At 39.2% G+C, this 21862-nt stretch overlaps 1 protein-coding gene across 1 annotated transcript in view; it reads left to right on the top strand.

The window, feature by feature from the left end:
- Positions 1-11157: 11157 nt before the first annotated feature.
- The window catches only part of LOC123245962 (renin-like), a 48023-nt gene continuing 37318 nt past the window's right edge, over positions 11158-21862 (top strand). The window contains exons 1-3 of the mRNA XM_044674930.1: positions 11158-11231; positions 18937-19087; positions 19997-20120. Of these exons, the coding sequence (XP_044530865.1) occupies positions 11158-11231; positions 18937-19087; positions 19997-20120 (349 nt within the window). The remainder of the gene's footprint in view (positions 11232-18936; positions 19088-19996; positions 20121-21862) is intronic.

Below are 21862 nucleotides of genomic sequence, written 5' to 3'. Positions count from 1 at the left end.
GACATTCACAGGCCCATTTTCAGCATTTCAATAATGTTGAAATAGTCCTTCCAGAACTGTATGTAATACTCTCTGGGTTCTTTTCTTTTACCCTTCATTACTTTACGTAGGTCTTTCCAATTTTTTGTTTTGTTTTTGTTTTTGTTTTAACAAGTTCATCAGCTCATCATCTGTGAGAGTGCAATAGTATCCCTCCAGACTGTAACAGTGGGGACTGAATTTTGCAAAGGAGAGCAGGCAGCTGGAATTGGAATGAAATTCTGAGGAGCCCCAGGAGAAGGCTGGTGGTTCAGAATCCCTGAAGGGGAGCCACAGAGAAGGAGGGGTTTTTCAACTGTCATTCTATTCACTCTCAACCAGACTGGGACTCGAGGGGGCTTAGTTTTGGTTGGGAGGTTGGATTTGGGTGGATTGTGAAAGTGAATGTGACACCTCCGTTCCACACTATTTGAGATTGTCTGGAGTCACTTCAACATCAATTTCTACAAACTGTATCTTATCATCGAAGAAGACTTTTGGCTCTGCTGTTCTCCATTTTGATCCAGGAGCTTGGACTCCCAGGGGGGACCAGGCTTTGGAAATCCTCCCTGAAACAGCTTACCCATTCATCCCTGTTACATACCTCTTATGATAGCTTAGAGATTAAGTTTAGGAAATTTGGTTGTGGGTTTCATAGTTGACAAAGAAGTTATCCCTGTTCCCTCCTCCCTCATAATCCAAAATAACCCTTTCCTTTGTATCCTGAATTCCTTTATCCCTCTAATAAATCCTTATTAGTTTATTAGTTGAAGTTTGGGGCTGATACCTTGAGGGGAAGGAGACTATTGGATGGTTGAGAGGAAGACAAATACCAACTCCATTTTGAAGAGAAAAAGCCTTTTGAATTGGGGTCTGAGGAAGCTTGTCCCAAGATTAGTGACACTGAAGTTTGGACCCAATCCACCAGGATCTCAACTGAAACCCAGCATCATCTGCCAACATCCCCACCACAGCTTATACAAGTGGGGAAACCCCTTTGAGATCTATACCTTCCTAGGTCTTCCCAGTGTGGGGGTGAGGTGTTAGCTATATTGGCCCATTGAAAGCTATCAAATGGGGAGTCTAGATACACACCCCAACATCATCAACACTCACCTTCATACAAGACACTTAAAAATTTTGAAGGTAAGTCAGGATTGCCTCCAACATTCTTGGGCTTCTCCTAGACCAGTGAAGCCTGAGGAATCAGGATGGGATCCTTGTAACTCTAAACTGAATTCTGATTCTTTCAAGATTCCTCTTTAAAATGCCAGGATCCTCCTTTATATCTCCTACTTCCTATTCCTGAGCCCCCTTAGGTTCCATCTTCTGATCTCTTCCTTAGTGCTCTTTAAAATTATTCCTTCCGACAGGGATCACCCACACAGTACTGCCTGAGTAATTGTTAAACCCCTGTTTGGAATCCTTTCTTTCCCTTCAAAGCCCAGCTGTCTATCTTCTGTCTCACAGTTCTGACCTGATTGAAAAATTCTTCAGAAGAACAAGCTGGGGCCCTCTCGGGGTCAAGAAGAAATATATGGGGGATGTGGGGGTGGGACAGGAAATGAAGGCAGATGGAAAAGAGAGACTATCTGTCCTGTAACAATTACTCTTCTTCCTCTGTTTGCTTTATAGAGCCCAGAACTATGTATAAATCTTTAACTCCCCTCACCAGATAACCCTCTCAGTATCCCCCTGACCACACACACTATAGACTTTATCCTCTAATCTTAGACCTTTATAAATAATTTTCATTTAAGTAGTTTTGATCACAAGTCATTGCACCTTTCCATTCTCTTATTTCTTTTCTTTATTTAATTCATTCTTTTTTTCTTCCTTCCTCCTTCCCTTCCTCCCTTCCTTCTTTCTTTCTTTCTTTCTTTCCTTCCTTCCTCCTTCCTTCTTTTCCTCCCTTCCTTCCTTCTATCACTTCCTCCATTACTTCTTTCCTTCCTTTCCTTCCTCCCTCCCTTGATTCTTTTGTTGTTTGTTTCTTAATTTCTTTATTTCCTTCCTTCTTCCTTCCTTCCTTCCCTTCCTTCCTTCCTTTTTTTCTTCCTTCCTGCTTTCCTCCCTCCCCTCCCCCACCACTTCCTCTTTAAAAAACCTTTCCATTCTGTCTAAGAATCAATACTGTGTATTGACTCCAAGGCAAAAGGGTTGTAAAGGCTAGGCAATTGGGGTTAAGTCACTTGCTCTGACAGAATCATATAGCTAAGAAATGTCTGAGGCCAAATTGGAACCCAGTATCTTCCAGCTCTCAGTCTGGTTCTCATTTTTCTGAGCCACATAGCTGGTCCCTCATTGCACATTTCCATTGTGCATTTCTTTGGCCACATCTACAACTTTAGGGATGTAAAATCATAGATTGACAGCTGGAAAAGACTTCAGAGACCATCTGGTGAACCACTTGATTTCACAGATGAGAAAACTAAGAGATTGAGTGATTTACCTGAAGTCACACATGTAATAAGATAGACAAAGTAGAATTTAATCCTTTGATTAATCAGACAAGGCTCTTTACACCATACTGTTTTGCTGTCACCTTCATTTTAGCCTTTTCCTTTGTCCTTTAAAGATTCCTCTGAGTGTTCACCTACCCTGGCAATCCAGGCATGATGTTATTTGTGATATCTTTGAGCCAGCATTGCATAGAGGTAAATTCTAGCCTCCTGTACCCTCAAAGAACAATTTTCCAGAAATAAGTAGGCATTGAAGGTTCACTTTCAGAGACTTTGAATCCTACTTTTCCTCACTGGAGGGACTCTCTTTTTCCTAAAGGTTTCTTTCCTTTTTTCCCACCAGAAAGCAAATAGGCCTGAGTCTGAATGAATTTATATCTCTTCTGGTTGATTCTCAGATGCCTCAGGCTGCTCTGGGTCCCATCAAAGAGAGGCAAGTGAAATATGACCTTCTTTCCCCTTATCTACTCCACTTTCTGCCTTCACCTTGGACCTCAGAGTTGATGTAGCTCAAGGGACCTGTTGGCCTTGCCAGTGGAGACTTGATATAGAGCTTCTGTGGGAAAAACTGGACCCTTGAGATGAAGGGAAATGACTCTGACAAAAATCTTGACACAATTGTGTTCTCTTCCTTCTCAACACAGTTGGAGCCCTCAGGAAGTAAGAAGTCAGGCTAGGTCACTAGCTCAGAAAGAAAAGATGAAGTTCTGTGGAGATGGTGGAGGCTAGTGGTTATGGTACTGAGCTGCTACATGGACTCACAGAATCCTGGGATCTTAGAGCTGCAAGAGACCATAGACATTGTTTAATCCACCCACCCATAAAATGCAGAAGTTTTCTTTCTTTTTTTTTTTAAACCTTACCTTCTGTCTTAGAATCCATACTATGTATTGGTTCTAAGAAGAGCAGTAAGGGGTAGCTAATTGGGGCTAAATAACTTTCTTAGGGTCACATAGCTAGGAAGTATAAGGCCAGATTTGACCCCAGGAGACCCCAGCTTCAGATCTGGTGTTCTAACCACTCAGAAACCTAGCTGTCCTCACCCCGAGTCTTTTTAAAGATATGCCTCACAGCCTTTATTTGAACATTTTTATTGACAGAGAGCTAATTAATTCATTTTTTAAAACATTATTTACTTTTTCAGGTACATATAGAAACAATTTTAGACAATTGTTTTCTGACATTTTAGTACTCTGATTTTACCTTTCCTCCCCTGTGCCTCCCACAAGCTGGAAATAATCTGATTTACATTACATCAGTACTTTCATGCAATGCCTATTTCCATATTGCTCGTGCTGCAATAGAAGACACACATCACACTATGCAATCTCATGAAGAAAATAAAGTGGAAGATGGCATGCTTTGACTTGCTTCAGATTCCACCAGTTCCTTCTCTGGCTGTGGATAACTTTTTTATCACGAGTTCCTGATGAGTATCTTGGAGTCTTGCTTTGCTCATAATGGTTTAGTCCTTCACAGCTGATCATTGTATAATATTTCTCTTACTATATATAGTGTTTTCTTGGTTCTCCTCACTTCATTTTGTAAAAGTTCATATAAATTTTTCCAGGTTTTTCTGAACTCATCCTGTTCATCATACCTTATGGCACAATAGTATTTCATTATAACTTGTTCATCCATTCCCCAAGTAACAGACTTCCCCTCAGATTCCAGTTCTTTTTCACTACTAAAAGAGCTTATAAAAGAAATGCAATGATACCGGACATTTCTAAGGGACTTATGAGAAACAACACTACCCACATCCAGAGCAATATCTGTGGGAGTAGAAACACAGAAGAAAAAGCCTTTCCTTTATCACATGGTTCAATGGGGATATAATGGGGACATAGACTCTAATCACTCTATTGCAAACATTAATAATATGTAAATAGGTCTTGATCAATGATTCATATAAAATCCAGTGGAATTGCTCGTTGGCTACAGGAATGGAATGGGAGGAGGGAAGGGAAAAAACATGAATCATGTAGCCATGGAAAATATTCTAAATTAATTAATTAAATTAATAATTTAAAAAAATAAAAGAGTTGCTAAAATATTTTGGTACATGTCATGCCTAGTGATAGTATTACTAGGTCAAATAGTAGGCATTGTTTAATAGTCTTTTGAGCCTGTCTCCATATTGATACATGAAACAACCAGTTCCATTACTGACCAGTTCTTAGTTATTAGAAAATTCATTCTTCTATAGAGCTGAAATCCTCCAATCTCCTTGATCTTATTTTTGCTCTCTAGAGCTTAAACACATTAAGCCCCCTTTCTTCTCCATGTTGTTGTTATTGAGTCATTTCAGTTGTGTGATACTTCATGACCACATTTGAGGTTTTCTTGGCAAAGACACTGGAGGAGTTTGCCATTGCCTTCTCCAATTCATTTTTATAGATGAAGAAACTGAGACCAACAGGGTTATGTGACTTTGCAAAATTCACACAGCTAGTGTCTGAGGCTAGATTTGCAATGAGGCCTTCCTAACTGAGCAACTTAGCTGCCCTCATTCACATCAAGCCCTCAGATATTATCAGACACTGATTCACAGGTTTTAGAATTGGAAGGAACTTTACAGACTGTCTCATTCAACCTAGTCATGTTACAGCAGAAGGAACTGAAGGCTTAGGGAGATCAAAGGATGAGACTTTAAAGATCATCTAGTCCAGCTACCACATTTTACATGTGAAGAAACTAAGGCCCTGAAGGGAAAAAAAATACTTTGTTCAAAGTAATACAGATTGGGTAGGTAGAAGGGTGGATAGAGTGTGAGATTTGTAGTCAGGAGGACTTGGGTTCTAATTTGACCTCAGATATTTTCTAGCTGTTTCCCTGGACAAGTGACTTCACTTCAGTTGCCTCACCCTTGTTGCTCTTCTGTCTCAGAACTAATACTGAGACAAAAGGTAAAGGTTTTTTTTTTTTTAAGTCATATAGATAGTAGGAAGGTAAGACTCAACCACAGCTTTCTGACTTGAAGTCCAGTGCTCTTTCCACTGTATAATAATATGCCAAATCTTTCCTTTCTTCTGGCTAAGCCAAGCTGACTAGAACTCTGTACAAAGACTGATGCTAATGCTTTGGTGCAAAATACTGTAACAACTCACACAAACTCCTGTCAGAGTCAGAATGAACACAATTCTATGAGACATTCTGCTGTTTGGGCAAATGGGATGGATTTTGAGCATAATTAAATCTTTCATTTTAAATTTTTTCTCTATTTTTGGGGTTGCCAATTGCGTGTACCTGAATTCACTAGTGTTGTTTGCATAAAATGAGATCCTGTTGTAAAAGGAAAAACCATCTGACATTATATGTAATGTTCCAATTAATCAAAAAACATAGTGACTTCTTTATGTGGGGTACTATTGTTATAAATAAATGGGGCTACTCCTACTAGGGGAATATATGGATACTGGTGAGGAGGTTGGAGCCCTGTATCTCTGTATTCTCCCTAGGAGCTGGTGATGGGGGAACACCAACCCCAATCACACTTGTTAGATGTTATAATTCCCCTTCTAGATAACAGTTGCCCAGGAAGGACCCTAAATGGTCAGGTGGATGGGTAACCCTTTCCAGTCCCACCTGGGGTTGGATCAGTTATAATATTGGGCTTTGATTAGCCTTGGATCATGTTGTTCATCTGGCTGTGTTTGCTCCCTCCCTAAGGGCCGTGATATAATGAAAACATAGGAAGGTATTTATTAAATGCTTTATCTATTATCTTAATTAAGGAAAGGATAATCAGGATACGGATTGGGGATTGGAGAACCTGTCAAGCTAATATCTATAAGCTATAATCCCTCAGGATGGGAAGCTATTGATTTATAAAGCTGGAGCTATTGTTCTTCACAACCCTCTCTGATTCAGCTTGGCCACTGCCAAACCAGAGATAGTAGTAAGCTCTGTGGATGCAGCTGTATTGATGATTTCCTCTCAACTTTCCTATTATCAGTTTGTGATGTGTTAGGCTTCACAGCCTTCAGGAAGTAACCACTCTTAAAATCACCCGTTTCTTCTCAGACCTCCCTTCCTCCTGTTCACCACCCAGGCCCAGATACTTAAAAGCTAAGATGATTCAGATACCTAAAGATCTAGGGAGATTCAGAGAGAACCAATGACCAACAGTCAGAGACCCAAAGATAATGGTCAAGGACCCAGGACCCCCAAAGATCAATGGTCCAAGGTCCCCTCCCAGATGGCTTTTGGTGTATTTATACTCTCAGGCCAACCGACTTTTGCCCCTGGCTCACGGCATCTTGGAACATTCCGATGTCTCCAATTGTCTCCCCTGTCAATCAAGGTGAGACCAACATTTCCCAGCGTTTGAACATAACATTATGCAGGCACTGAAAATAGAAAGAGAAGGGGAAAAAGATTCTTATCCTTAAGAATCTTAAATTCTAAATGGGAGGAGGAGGAGATAAATACAAAGTACAAACAAATACAAAGAAATATACGTATATATTTGTATGTATATAATACAAAGATACACGCAAAATACATACACAATAGTTACAAGGTGATCTTAGAGGTCATGGCATTAATAGCTGGAATGCTAATAGTAAAGTGGAACTTGAAGAAAGATCAGACATTCTTAGAATCAGAGGTGACATGGGAAGCACTCTGGGTATTGGGGGGGAAACAGAATCTCAAATCAAGGAGTTGAATCAAGAGTTGTGAGGACTGGTGAGTGGGTAGCTACACCATCGAGTGTGGAGGAAGGAAAGCTGTAGAAGGAACCCAGAAAGGCACAAAGGGGCCAGGCTGTGGGGAGCTTGAGGACCAGACCCTCCTTCCCATCTCTGCCCACAGTTGTCTGGGAACTGTCTTTTCAAATCCTTTCTTTGGGGCCAAGATTGGTTTTAGTAGTTTGACAAAACTTGCCCTGCCCAACCCCCACCAGTTTTGTGGTTACTTTATTTATATTGTTGCAGTCATGGTCTATCGTTTTACATGACTTCATTTTGTATCGGTTCGTATAAATTTCTCCATGCTTTTGTGTATTTATCATGGTTGAAGGGTGAAAATTAGTTTGCCTAACACAGCCCCAGACCTCCAGGATGCTAATAAACCCCGGAACAGGACATGAACCCTTTTTGGCCCCTTGCTGGAATTGGGACCATTAGTCATGTTCCCCACTTCTCTATTTCCTTGCTATTCATTCTAATCTTCTTTCTGTCTTTCTTTCTGGTCTTTTTGATCTATAATTTTTTTCTCTGTGTTTGCCCTTTCTGGTTTTGATATCAGCATCTTATTTGTAGCATAAAAGAAACTTATCAGGACTCATTTTTTTACCAATTTTTCTCAATAGTTTATTCTATTTTAGAATTAATTCATCATTAAATATTGGCAGAATTCTCTTGTAAATCCTTCTAGTTCTGATGGCATGTTCAATTTCTCTTTCTAAAATAGGTATCTAGATATTCTTTTTTCCTCCTCTGTTAGTCTAGGCAGTTTATATTTTTGTAAGGATTCTTCAATCATTTCACTTCAATTGAGATAAATTTATTGGCATGTAATTCAGCATAATAACTCCTAATAATTGCTTGTATTTCATTTTCATTCCTGGCAAATTCACCTATTTCATTTTTGATGCTAGTGATTTAGTTTTCTTCTCTTTTTCTCAATCATATTAAACAATGGTTTATCTGGCAGAAAATAGGTATAGAGCCAAGATAAATTCAAAATGCGTACTTGACCTGGACTTAATGGGAATTATAAAGACCTAGAACACATTAGCTTTCAGATTTATGGATAGGAAACAATTATGTATAAATAAAAGATAAAGTCATAACATATAAAATAGATAATTTTGCACATACCTCTGTGATGTGAGGAGCACTGTTGCTCAGGAGGGACACGTTGGGAATATGCCCAAGGAATGACAATATTTCTTGCCTTTCACGCTGCATGTTTCCATATGTTAAAGATTTATTGGGTAATAAGAAACTTAAGATACTGGAATTGATATCAGTGTGTACAGGGTTCTTTTGCAACAAACTTGGTCATGACTTGATCCAAGTGCTTGACAACTGAAACTGTTAAATCTGACTATACATTACTGTGACAGAGTATAGGCTTTTTAGAGCGTCATAACCATGGTGTAACTTATTCTCTGAAAAAAGAAAAAAATTAAATTAAAAGGTTTTTGTACAAATAATACTAACATAATTAAGAAAAGAAGGAACATAAAAAAATTAGAGGGGGGATTTTATAGATGATTTCTTGTATAAAAATCTTATATATCTAAAATATATATCAAGGATTTTGTCAAACTTAAAAGAATACAAACCATTCCCCAATTGATAAATGGTCAAAAGTTATGAACAGAGAGTTTTTGGAACAAGAAATAAAAGCTATATAAAGCCATATGAACAAATTATCTAAATCATTACCAATTAGAGAAATACAAGTTAAAATGACTTGTTTTTTTTAAACCTTTAACTTCTTTATCTTCAGTCTTAGAATTAATACTTTCTCAAATCCAAGGCAGAAGAATGGTAAGGATTAGGAAATTAGTGTTACTGAAAGCTCCCTGCATGGATGAAATCACAGTGCCAGTCCCAATCCCAGAAAGGGAAGAGAGAAGTAGGCAATATAATTCTTGAAGCCATGGCCTCATTTGTTATCAACAAGGAAGGAGTAAGTAAATGTGATGAGACCATGGATGACATAGAGGAGGGATGGACTGTAGAGACAAGCTCTTGAAGGAGACTGGAGGTGCAGGAGTAAAAGACTCCCACAGGTTGAGGAAAATCTCACTGGTGAGATAGTGGTGGCAACATGATTGAGGCAAATGAGAGTAATCAGGGTTTCAGTCAGAGCCAGGCATCATAAAGGTGGCTCTGGTCATGTTTTTGTTTGTGTTTATTTTGTACACTTTGAGATCACACATAAAGTTGGCATGGAAATCCATTCTCACCATACATCTTTTCTTATTGACAATGTGTTAGGTGTGTTGGACATATCTCTAGGGCTATAGTGGTAGGGGAGTACAGGCTTTTTCATGGGAGACTATTTCTCCATATTTCATTCATTGTTCTTTTTATATGTACTCTACCAAATCAGGGAGGGGAGAAATTTGGAGACTATTCTGACCTGTTTTTGCAGGCACCTGTGTATGAGAGTGAAAGGCCTAAGTTAGGGTTTTAAAATCTTTAACTCACTATTGCTGGTTTGTTGTGAAGTGACTTCTAGGGGAATTTCTGTATTATAATATATAAAGGTGTGGCTTTTCCTAGGAGTTTTTAGGAGGCTTGTGAGGGTTCTAGTAATGGCCTATGATGTTCCTCTATATGTTCCTAGGACTAGATAGAGATATTGATTACAATAATTCCAATAAAAGGGAATGTTAGTGAGAAAAGAGTCACAGAGGAGAATTTGAGTGGAATTACCATCCTTTTGTCACCTGCTGTGCAGGGTTCCAGAACTCATGCATACTGTTCGAACATCATAAGCTTTGAGGGCTTCATGCAAGGAGGGAATGGCCTGAAGGCACAAGTAGAGGGGATAGTCTTGCCCAGGAGAAGGACCACCCCTTACTCTGGGGCCAGAGCAAAGCAGGAGAGAATGAAAGATGTTGTTGAAAGAGTCTGAATAAGAATGGGATAAAGAAGCTCACAATAGAAGACCTCTCTTTTCCTTGTTTTTTTTTTTAACCTTTACTCTCTGTTTTAGAATACTCAGGGCTAGGCAATGGGGGATAAGTGTCTTGCCCCGGGTCACAAATCTAGGAACTATCTGAGATCAGGTTTGATCCCAGGTCTTTCCAACTCTAGGCCTAATCCTTTATCGACTGTGATACCTAACTGCCTCAACCTCAATTTTCTGAGTAAAGTCAAACTCTTTTGATAAGAAGGATGAGGAAGGGTTTAATATTAATCCTGATATTGTCAAAAGACAGAAGGCAGCACAATTTTGGGTGCACCTATAAATGAAATACTGTTGGCTTTCATAGAGAAGGAATATCTCCTGGAGGGAATGAGAGGGAGAAGCCATCTATAGGGGGAGAAGGGAACAGAATTGGGAGGCTGAAAACCCAAAAGTTTCCCTTTTCTCTTTCACCCAGAACTTGGTATTGCCCAGAAAAATCAGTATTGAGCCTGGAAGGTTTCCTCTACATTATAGATGGGGAAATTAAGATCCATAGAGTATGATGAATTTCCTCCAGAGTAACCTAGTAAAGTTATACAACATATTTGTGATGATAAAAATTGATAATACTTCTGTGGTCACTGAACAATGATGAGAAAACCTCAAGGGCTGTGGGCTGTGAGAGGGAGCCTAGACCTGACAATTCAGAAACCTGTATTCTGCCTTAATTCTCTCCTGGACACACTGAGGGTTTGTTTTCCCATCTTATTCTTGAGGTCACCTACAGCATGGAACCCAGGACAGGCCGTGTAACCAGTGTGATATATTTATAGACCTGCTGACATTCCCATCCCCAACCTTTCCTCTCTTTTCCCCTATTGTCTGACTAGAAACAGATGAAACAAGGCTCTGTACCAAGGGTTAGCCCTCATCTGGGGATTTATTACTCCTGTCCTTCCAGGCTATAAATCAGAGGAGAGGTGGATCCCAACTAGAATTCAGTAGTATATAAAGGCAAATGGACCTTAGAAAAGAACAAGCAACCTCAATCCCATGCCAGGCAGACAGATAGGCCAGGATGGATCGCTGGGAGCTCCTTCTGGTAGCCTGGATCACCTGCTTCTTCAGTCTGCCCAGTGATGGCTTACATAGGTAATACCAAGACCAAGAGGAAGAGGGTTAAAGGGAGTCTGAGCTGACTAACAGCTGGTGAAATAATGTGACAAAGAACCTTTGGGAGGAGAGGGATTTCCACATGATCATCATGAGGAAAGCAACATCTGTGGATCAATAAGCAGGGGCAAGGGGTTCTCTGTCTAGGTATAGGCAACAGGGCAGTAAGCTAATAGAAGGTGCAGCAAGTACTTAAGGCTATTGATTATAAGCAGAGAAAAATTGTTCTAGGGGTACCTGTTGACTATGTCAACTTTCCTCTTCTCTCAAAAACCTGTAATGACTTCCTCTTACAGATGGGGAAACTGAGACCCATAAAGAATAACTAATTTCCTCCACAGTACCCTAGTACAGTTTTACAGCATTCTTACCTGCAAAACTGACAAAATCAGGCTTTGTAATTCTTGTGTGGCCAATTCCCACAAGGAAGAAGGTGGGGATTTGGGGAGAGGGGGCCATTTGGAAGGAGAAAGCCATTTGGGGAGATAGAGACATTTGGAGAGACAGAGTACTACCAGCCTTCAATCAGTCCTTCAGCCACAATGATCAGAATTGTAGCTTCTGTCAATCAACTAGGAGCTATTTTCAGATGCAATTCAATTGCACAATCAATAAACATTTATTTAGCAGCTACTGTGTACCAGGCACTGTGCTGAGCTGGAGAGTTAGAAAGAAAGGTCTCCTCTGAGTGAAGAATGTAGTTCACATAATGAGGAGATGACATGCAAACAAATAGCTATTTATATAAGCCATAGAGAGTGTATGCAGACAATGTGGATGGAAAATTATTTCCTTGGAAAGCCACTGACAGAGGAGATTGTTAAAGGCATTTTGTAGAAGGTAGGATTTGTGTTGAATCTTGAAGAAGTAATGCAGGAGTTGGGTAGCTAGGTAGTACAGTGGATAGAAAGCCAGACCTAGAGTCAGGAGGACCTGGGCTCAAATTTGGTCCAAGTGACATCCTAGCTGTGTGACCCTGGGTGAGTCACTTAACCCCCACTGACTAGCCCTAACCATTCCTCTGCCTTGGAACCAATACTTAGTACTAAGTATTAAGGCAGAAGATAAGTTTTTTTTAATAAATTTTAAAAATGTGTAATAAAGAGTGAAACATGGAAAGCAGAACAATAGGAATGAGAAGCAGGGAAGTTGAAGACTTGCCCCGAATAGGACCATTCTAGCAGGAGGCTAAAAAGTATCAATGCTCAACTATGGATGTCTTAATATCCATGAGCCTGAGCTGTACAAGGCAAACTTGTTTTCATAAGTAGGCAGAAGCCAAAAAGTAAAGGGGAGGTAGGGAAATTTTCTAGGCATAAGAGAACAGCCAATTCAAGACATGGGGTCCAGAGATGGATTATCTTGTCTGAGGGTCACAGAGAAGACAAGTGTCACTAAATCATAGAGAGTATGGAGGTGATAAATGGGAAGGCTTGAAAGATGGGGAGGGGCCAGGTCAGGAAAGACTTTGAAAGTCAAGCAGAGGAATTAATATTTCATTTATTTCTCTAGTGTAAGCACTATGTGTTTTGTTTGACAACATGAAGAACAGAGCAATATGTATTAAATGACAATATATTCATAACCTGTATCATATGACCTGCCTTCTTGGGGAAGAGGGGATGAAAGGAAGGGGAAAATGAGACACAGGCTTTTGGCCATACTAATATGGGGATTTGTTTCTCTTCAATGAGGATTTTTTATCATTAATGTATATTTATAATAAATCAAAAATAGCATATTATATGTTAAAAATAAATTTGACAAAATTTTATTGTGGATGTAACTGTAAGCCTTTCTAGAGTTTATTTAGTAGAGAGGGTGACATGAAGGGCAGTTCAGTGGCACAGTAGACAGAGAACTGAACTTGGAATCAGGAAGACTCTTCTACGTAAGCTGAAATCTATGTTCTGACACATACTGGGTCGGTGGCTCTGGGCAAGTCACTTAACCTTGTTTGACTGAATTCAGTCATCTATCAAATAGGCTGGAGAAGGAAATGGTAAGCCACTCCAGTATATTTGCCAAGAAAACCTAAAATGGAGTCACAAAGAGTCCAAAAGGACTGGAAGGGTGGCATGCTTTTGGAAAATCACATTGGCAGTTGGGTGGTGAAAAAATGGAGGGGAGAGAGATTTGAGGCAAGGGGATCATCCAGAAGGCTATTGAAGTAGAGGTCATGAGAGCTTTTACCAATAATGGCTGTATGACTCCAGAAAATGGAGGACTCTTTGAGAGAGGTCAGGCAGGAGAAGACCCAGAAAGAGTAGTGACATGAAAAGCTAGAGAAGAGAGACTATCTAGGAGAAGAGATAAACAGAATTGTGCTAACATTGTGTTCGATGCTGTAGAAAGAAAAATGAAAATAAAATGGCTACAACCTTCAAGGAGTTGACATTCAGCCAGGGAGTGAGGTTAGCCCTTTACTAAATTAATTAAAAAAAAGCAACCTTACCTTACTCTTAGTATTGATGCCAAGTCATTCATAGTTGATCATTACAACTTATTGCTGTTATTAATGTTCTCCTGACTCTGCTCACCTCACTTTTGGAAAAAAAAACATTTCTTCCATCTTAGAATCAATACCAAGTATCAATTGCAAAACCAAAGAGTGGTAAGGGCTAGGCAGTTGTGTTTAAGTGACTTGCCCAAGGTCACAGAGAAGGGAGTATCTGAAGTTAGATTTAACCCTGGACCTGCTATCTTCAAGCCTGAATTTATTCACTGGGCTGCCCCAACTAGCCCTTCAGTATAATGAACTTTTAAATTATAATTCAAGGCGAGGAGTGAAAGCAGAAAAGGAAAGACCACAATACTTTCAGAAGATTGTACAAATGAGAAGCTAACTTGAGGGGGTGTGGTTTGGGAAAGTTTCATGGAAAAGGTGGAACTGAAGCTGTCATTCATTGACTTAAGTATTATATTATGCAGTTGTCATTATATTGTTTCACTCATGTTCTGCCCTTTGTGGTTTTATTTGGGGTTTTCCTGAAAGGCAGAGATACTAGAGCATTTGACCATTTCCTTCTTTAGCATATTTAACAAATGATGAAACTCAGACAAACACAGTAACGTGCCTTGCCCAGGGTCACAAAACTATTGAGTGTCTGAGGTTGGATTTGAACTCAAGTGCTCCTGACTCCAGAGTTGACAACTCTATTCAGAGTGCCATCTAGCAATCTATGATGTGGTACAGACAGGAAATTCGGCAGGCATTTAAAGGAAGGAGAGAACACTGGGAAGAAAAATGGTCTGGGAAAAGGCTTCAGAGAAGAATCAGAAAGTGGCAGACCCTTGAAAGCTAGGCAGACTTTCAGAAGGCAGAGAAAAGGAAGGAGCATGCTGAATTCTAGGTAAAGGAAATGACATGAGTAAATCATGCAGGCTCCTTAGAGCTAATGGTTAATTTTCAAGGGTAGCATCTACACCTCTGAAATTGGTAAAACTACAAATCAGACCTTGATTTCTTATTTTGTTGATGTCTAAACCTAAGAAAGTGATAGAAAAAAGGTTAATAATGCAGATTAAGCTTAAAATGGTGCCTTCTGCACATTCCTCCCCTGGAGAGCCAGTTGTTAGTCATTTCCAACACATCCCTGTGTGACTATATTTGAGTTGAGGGTATTTGGGGTTAGGATGCCAATTTGGGAGCATTCAGCAATAAGGATCATGTTCAAACAGGAAGACTGTCCTGGGAAAGAGGAAAGCCCATAATAATAAAACTTAGGACAGAGATAAGTTCTTGCATCATGCTCCTGGAGGAGGGGTGGCCCAGGGACAATTGCTAATGTGACTGGTACAGTAGAAAGAGGGTTTGAATCTCACCTCTGATGTGACCTTGGGCAAGTCTTCTAACCTCAGTTAGGCTGGGCTGGATGGCCTCCAATACCCCTTGAGTTAGAGCTCTCCTTGTTCATCAAGGATGCATCTTGGCTTGAGTATAGCAGTCAGGGCAGCAACACTGAGGTGGAGAAAGATGGGCAAAAATCCTTCAGGGGTCTCAGCAATAGGACTGCTGGCTCTTCCTCACAAGACACCTCCATCATCTTGTTTCCTAAACACCCATTTTAATGTGTCAGTTTTGATTCTAAGACAGAAGATGAGAGTTTTTTATTAAAAAAAAAGATTTCAAAGTACTTTTGCTATGTTATTTGACTTAATTCGCACAACTTTGTGAAATATATACTGTTATTGTCCCCATTGTATGGACAAGAAGAGGTTAAATGACTTTCCCAGGATCACAAAGTGTCTATGGCAGGCTTTAAGTTTGAATCTTCCTGACTTAAAGTCTAGCACTCTATCCACTAGAAGTTCTAGCTGGAAATCAATTGCTAGATTAACAGTAGAAGAAATAGAATACTTAAATAATCCCATATCAGAAAAAGAAATTGAATAAGCCATCAAAGAACTCCAAAAGAAAAAATCCCCAAGACCAGATGGATTCACAAATGAATTCTATCAAACCTTCAAAGAACAACTAATTCCAATACTATACAAACCATTTGACCTAATAAACAAAGAAGGAGTTCTACCAAACTCCTTTTATGATACAAATATGGTACTCATCCCAAAGCCAGGTACATCAAAAACAGAGAAAGAAAACTACAGACCAATCTCCTTAATGAATATAGATGCAAAAATCTTAAACAGAATACTAGCAAAAAGATGCCAGCAAGTGATCGTGATGGTTATTCATTATGATCAGGTGGGAATTATACCAGAAATGCAAGGATGGTTCAACATAAGGAAAACCATTCACATAATTGACCATATCAACAAGCAAACCAAGAAAAACCACATGATTATCTCAATAGATATTGAAAAAGCCTTTGACAAAATACAACATCCATTGCTATTGAAAACACTAGAAAGTATAGGAATAGAAGGACCATTCCTAAAAATAATAAACAGTATATATCTAAAACCATTAACAAGCATCATGTGCAATTGGGAAAAATTAGAAGCCTTCACAACAACATCAGGTGTGAAATAAGGTGCCCATTATCACCTCTATTATTTAACATTGTACTAGAAACACTAGCAGTAGCAATTGGAGAAGAAAAAGAAATTGAAGGTATTAAAATAGGCAATTAGGAGACTAAGCTATCACTTTTTGCAGATGATATGATGGATATATTTCCAACACATCACAGCAGCAAGAAGTAGAAAGAGAAACACCATTCAAAATCACCCTAGACAATATAAAATACTTAGGAATCTACCTACCAAAACAAACACAGCAATTTTATGAAAACAACTACAAAACACTTTCCAAACAAATAAAACTGGATCTAAACAATTGGAAAGTCATTGATTGCTCATGGGTAGGACAAGCTAACATAATAAAAATGACAATTCTACCCAAATTAATTTACCTATTTAGCGCCATACCTATCAAGCTACCAAAAAACTTCTTTACTGAAATAGAAAAAACTATAACAAATTTGATTTGGAATAACAAAAGATCAAGAATATCAAGGGAAATAATGAAAAAAAATGTGAAAGAAGGTGGCCTAGCAGTACCAGCCATTAAACTATACTATAAAGCAGTGGTCATCAAAACAATATGGTACTGGCTAACAGGCAGAAGGGAGGATCAGTGGAATAGACTTAGGGTAAGTGACATCAGTAAGACAGTGTATGATAAACCCAAAGAGCCCAACTTTTGCGACAAAAATCCACTATTTTACAAAAACTGTTGAGAAAATTGGAAAACAATATGGGAGAGATTAGGTTTAGATCAATATCTCACACCCTACACCAAGATAAATTCAGAATGGGTGAATGATTTGAATATAAAGAAGGAAACTATAAGTAAATTAAGTGAACACAGAATAGTAGCCTTGTCAGATCTATGGGAAAGGGAATATTTTAAAACCAAGCAAGAGTTAGAAACAATTACAAAATGTAAAATAAATAATTTTGATTATATTAAATTAAAAAGGTTTTGTACAAACAAAAATAATGCAACCAGAATCAGAACAGAAAAAACAAACTAGGGAAAATTTTTATAACAAAAAACTGTGACAGGGGTCTAATTACTCAAATATACAAGGAGTTAAATCAGTATAAATAAAAAAATCAAGCCTATCCCCAATTGATAAATTGGTAAGGGACATGAATAGGCAATTTTCAAATAAAGAAATCAAAACTATCAAGAAGCACATGAGAAGGTGTTCTAAATCTCTAATAAATAGAGAAATGCAAATTGAAACAACAATGAGGTACCACCTCACACCTAGCAGATAGGCGAAAAGGACAGTAGGGGAGAGTAATGAATGTTGGAGGGGATGTGGCAAAATTGGGACATTAATGCACTGCTGGTGTAGTTGTGAACTGATCCAACCATTCTGGATGGCAATTTGGAACTATGCCCAAAGAGCACTAAAGGACTGCCTGCCCTTTGATCCAGCTATAGCATTGCTAGGTTTGTACTTGAAAGAGATCATAGATAAAAAGACCTGTACAAAAAGTGTATAGCTACACTTTTTGTGGTGGCAAAAAACTGGAAAACAAGAGTATGCCCTTCAATTGGGGAATGACTGAACAAATTGTGGCATATGCTGGTAATGGAATACTATTGTGCTCAAAGGAATAATAAACTGGAGGAATTCCATGTGAACTGGAAAGACCTCCAGGAATTGATGCGGAGTGAAAGGAGCAGAACCAGAAGAACACTGTACACAAAGACTGAAACACTGGTAAAATTGAATGTAATGGACTTCTGTACTAGCAGCAATGTAATGACCCAGGACAATTCTGAGGGATTTATTGAAAAGAACACTACCCACATTCAGAGGAAGAACTATAGGAGTGGAAACACAGAAGAAAAACAACTGCTTGAACACATGGGTTGATGAGAACATGATTGGGGATGTAGACTCGAAATGACCACACCAATGCAACTATCAATAATATGTAAATAAGTCTTGATTGATGACACATGTTCAAACCAGTGGAAATGTGCCTTAGATATGGGGGTATGTGAAGGGGGCTGAGGGGGAAAGTAAAAACATGAATAATGTAACCATGGAAAATTTTTCTAAGAAAATAAAATAAATCTTAAAAAAAAAAGAAATTTTCAAATGCTAAAAAAAAGAAAGAAGTTCTAGCTGGCCCCAAATGTCTACAGCACTCAGCCTAGTAGCCACTCTAGCTCTATCATGATATATGGAAGAGTTATATTTCATTACCTTGTGAAGAAAAGGCAGGGGTGTATATGTGTGTGGAGGGGGGAGGTTGAGACATTGCAGTTTTCATCTAAATGTAGGAAATAAGCTGGAGGAATTAAGGTTGAATAAAAGAAAAAGTCCTTGAGCAAGAGGAGCCAAGGAAGCTTTTAGACCAGTGGTGTCAAACTCCACTAGAAATGGATCCCTCTCTGACACATATTGATTTGGAGAATTATAAAACTTCTAGATGTTTCATTATGTTTTTATTTATTTTGTTAAACATTTCACAATTACATTTTAATCTGGTTCAAGTAAAACTACTCATGATACCTCTGTCCTAGAATTTCTCTGACCATCTTAGAAATAGCCCCAGCTCTCTACTGCCTGGTCTGAGAGGTTGGGGCATTCTTAATTGGAGGGCAAGGGAATGAGTGAAATAATCTGAAGGGATTGAGTAGGGGACCTGGGGAATTCTAATATGCTTATCTTGTCTTTCCTCTATTCCTTGTCAGGATTCCCCTCAAGAAAATGATCTCAGTCAAAGAGAACATTAAGACAAGGGGAAAGCCCTTGGGGAAGTTCAATATGGAATATGGGACACAGACCACAGAAAAGAACTCCATTGATGACATATTGTCTCTTGGTCTCTACAATTTTGTGGATGTAAGCCCTCCACTACTAATCCTTTCCCCTTCCTCCCCACAGCTCCACAGGGCACAAATTCAATTAGAATTTCTAGAAGATATGAAACAAGGGTTTTTAATAGTTTATCTTTAATGTTTATATCTGTCAAGCCAAAGCAGTAGAGGAAAAAATTGGAAAAGAAATAAGAGCTATGAATGGGAAAGAATTGGAATAGGGGATTAAGGCAAGGCAAAAGGGATGCAAAAGTTTGCCCAAGCAACAAACTCCTTGAAAATTTGACTGGACCAAATAGAGGCCAGTGATTCTGTGAGACAACAGTAAAACAATGCTAAATGAGTTTTAAAAATAGAAGAAAATCTAAGGTATCTCATAGCAAAAATGACTAAACTGGAAAATGGATCAAGGAGAAAAAAAATAAGAAAAAAACATTTGACTACCTATAGAACACATTTAAAAAAGAGCCTAGATATATTTCAAGAAATCTTAAGAGAAAGTAAGCAGAGTACTTAGAATGAGCAGCCAGAATGGAAACTCACTGGTCACTTTTTGAAAGAAACCCCCAAATGAATACTTCTAAGAATGTTATAACCAACATTCAGAGCTTCTAGGTCAAAGAAAAAACACTTTAAGACATATTTGCTGTGTAAAAGAAAAGTAAGAATAATAACAATAATTCATGTCTTTGCAGTACTTTATACTAGAGGTATGTGGTTCAAGAAGGTATCATCCCCATTTTATAGATAATGCTTTTATTGAAAAACCAGCTAGTCCCTCACACCTTCTAGTACACTATTCTGCATCTCAGAACTTGAAGATCCCTTAAGAGATCATTCCGTTTAATCTGCTCATTTTAAAGATGAGAAAACTAAAGTCCAAGGGAGTAAGGAGATTTGCCCTCAGCTCATCTCTCCTTTTTTATGCCTACAGAAACACTATTATGGTGAGATCAGTATTGGCAGCCCACCCCAAACCTTCAAAGTCATTTTTGACACTGGCTCTTCTGACTTTTGGGTATCCTCCAGCAAATGTAGTACACCCAGGAAAGCATGTGGTAAGATCGTAGCCCCTGGGCACCAAGGTCCAGGCTCCCTGATTTGAAGTTTGAAATTCGTGCTTGGCCTCAAACCATTCTAAATCTAAGTCATTTCTCCTCCTACTCTCTTATCCACCTATCTATCCTTTCAATAGGGGTAGGGATAATCCTCACTTTCTAAATAGTGGAAACAAAAGCCCAGAATGATCCAAACTATAAACAGAACCCTGGAGTCCTCACTCTCAGCTTCTTGTTCTTTCAGCCAGAAAAGATAAATGATAATAAGAAAAGGAGTGAATATGAAATAAAATCTGATCCCCTGAAGAAGCATTGAGATCCTGGCCACCCAAAGGACACATCTAGCTCTTCCTCAGATTGGGACAAGACTGAATTCCTAAGCCTCTCCTCACTCCTGCCCTTACATTGTCTCAAGTCTCCATGCTTGTAGCATCTATTCTCATCATTCAAGGCCTATGGCTTTTTTAAACACTTGCCTTCCCTTTTAGAACCAATATTGTGTAATGGTTCCAAGGCAGAAGAGAGGTAAGGGCTAGGTAATGGGGGTTAAGTGACTTTCCCAAGGTCACACAGCTAGGAAGCCCCATGGCTTTTAATAACCCTGCCAAGGACTAGGTCCCTCTAATTCCATACATTGAATTGCCATCTCTGTCCCTTAGCTCTCTCTCACTGCCACTTAGACTTGCTCCATCCTTGGCTTTTAATCTCCATTCAAGGAGCTCTCATGAATCCTAGCAATTATATCTCCAAAAAGATCATTTTAGTATCTGTCACAGGTCCTTAGCCCCTATCTCTGACAATCTGTCAATCAACAAGTATTTCCCCACCCCAAGACTAGAGACTTCAAGCTGATTCACTTAAATGATGGAACAAAGCTGAGGAGGAATCCTAACCAGAGAACAGAGGCTTACCTAGGGTAAGGCGAGTGGGGCTTAGGCATAAGCTGAGAGTCCATTCAACCTTCAGCAATATGTAAACACCAGCTAACTGCTTTGGTTAAAATAGGAAGCTAACAGATGACAGGCTAGAGGAGCCCAAGTATCCAGGTCCACCCAGGAAGTACCCAGAATGAGCTCTACTATCCCAGAATCTCTGTGCTGCTAACGGGAGTGATGTCAGGGTTTATGTCCCAAATGATAGTCACCCTTCCTGCCGTTTGCAGCAGGCTTTGGGTTGCAGTATGTGAAAAAACAACAACAAAAACTGAAACCTAGTTAAGGGCCTGATAGAGTGGGGGAGCACATAGCAGATATCAGTCATTTTTTACATTTTTAAAGGTTTTATTGAGGGATAAAGACTGACCTGGAATTTCACTGAGATAGGTACTCCCAGGTGAAGAAACATCTTCAACAAGTACATGTAGGCACCTTCTCTGTGACTTGGGGTTTTAGCTAAGCACAGAGACAGTATGGGACTTGTCAAGGGTCACCAAGACAATCTGTGTTAAAGCCAAGTCTTCCTCGCTTTGGACTCTTTCTTTTCAACCATGATGCCTTTAGCACATCCTTTATTTTTTTCCTAATCCTAACTTTCTGTCTCAGTAACAACTCTAAGACAGAAAGCCAAAGGCTAAGCAAATTGGGCTAAATGACTTGCCCAGAGTCACTCAACAAGGCACATTCCTAAAACTTTTAACCCTGCCCACCTCCCCTTCCAGCCAGTGACACCAGATTACAGAATCATAGACTGTTAGCAGGATGTTAGAGAGCATCTGTTGGCCCCTTTCTGGACAGAGGAGGTCA

The sequence above is a fragment of the Gracilinanus agilis genome, chromosome 4, assembly GCF_016433145.1.
Source record: "Gracilinanus agilis isolate LMUSP501 chromosome 4, AgileGrace, whole genome shotgun sequence".
In the NCBI taxonomy this organism is placed as follows: Eukaryota; Metazoa; Chordata; class Mammalia; order Didelphimorphia; family Didelphidae; genus Gracilinanus; species Gracilinanus agilis.
The sequence above is the reverse complement of the archived record's forward strand: the minus strand, read 5'-3'. Positions and strand labels throughout refer to the sequence as shown.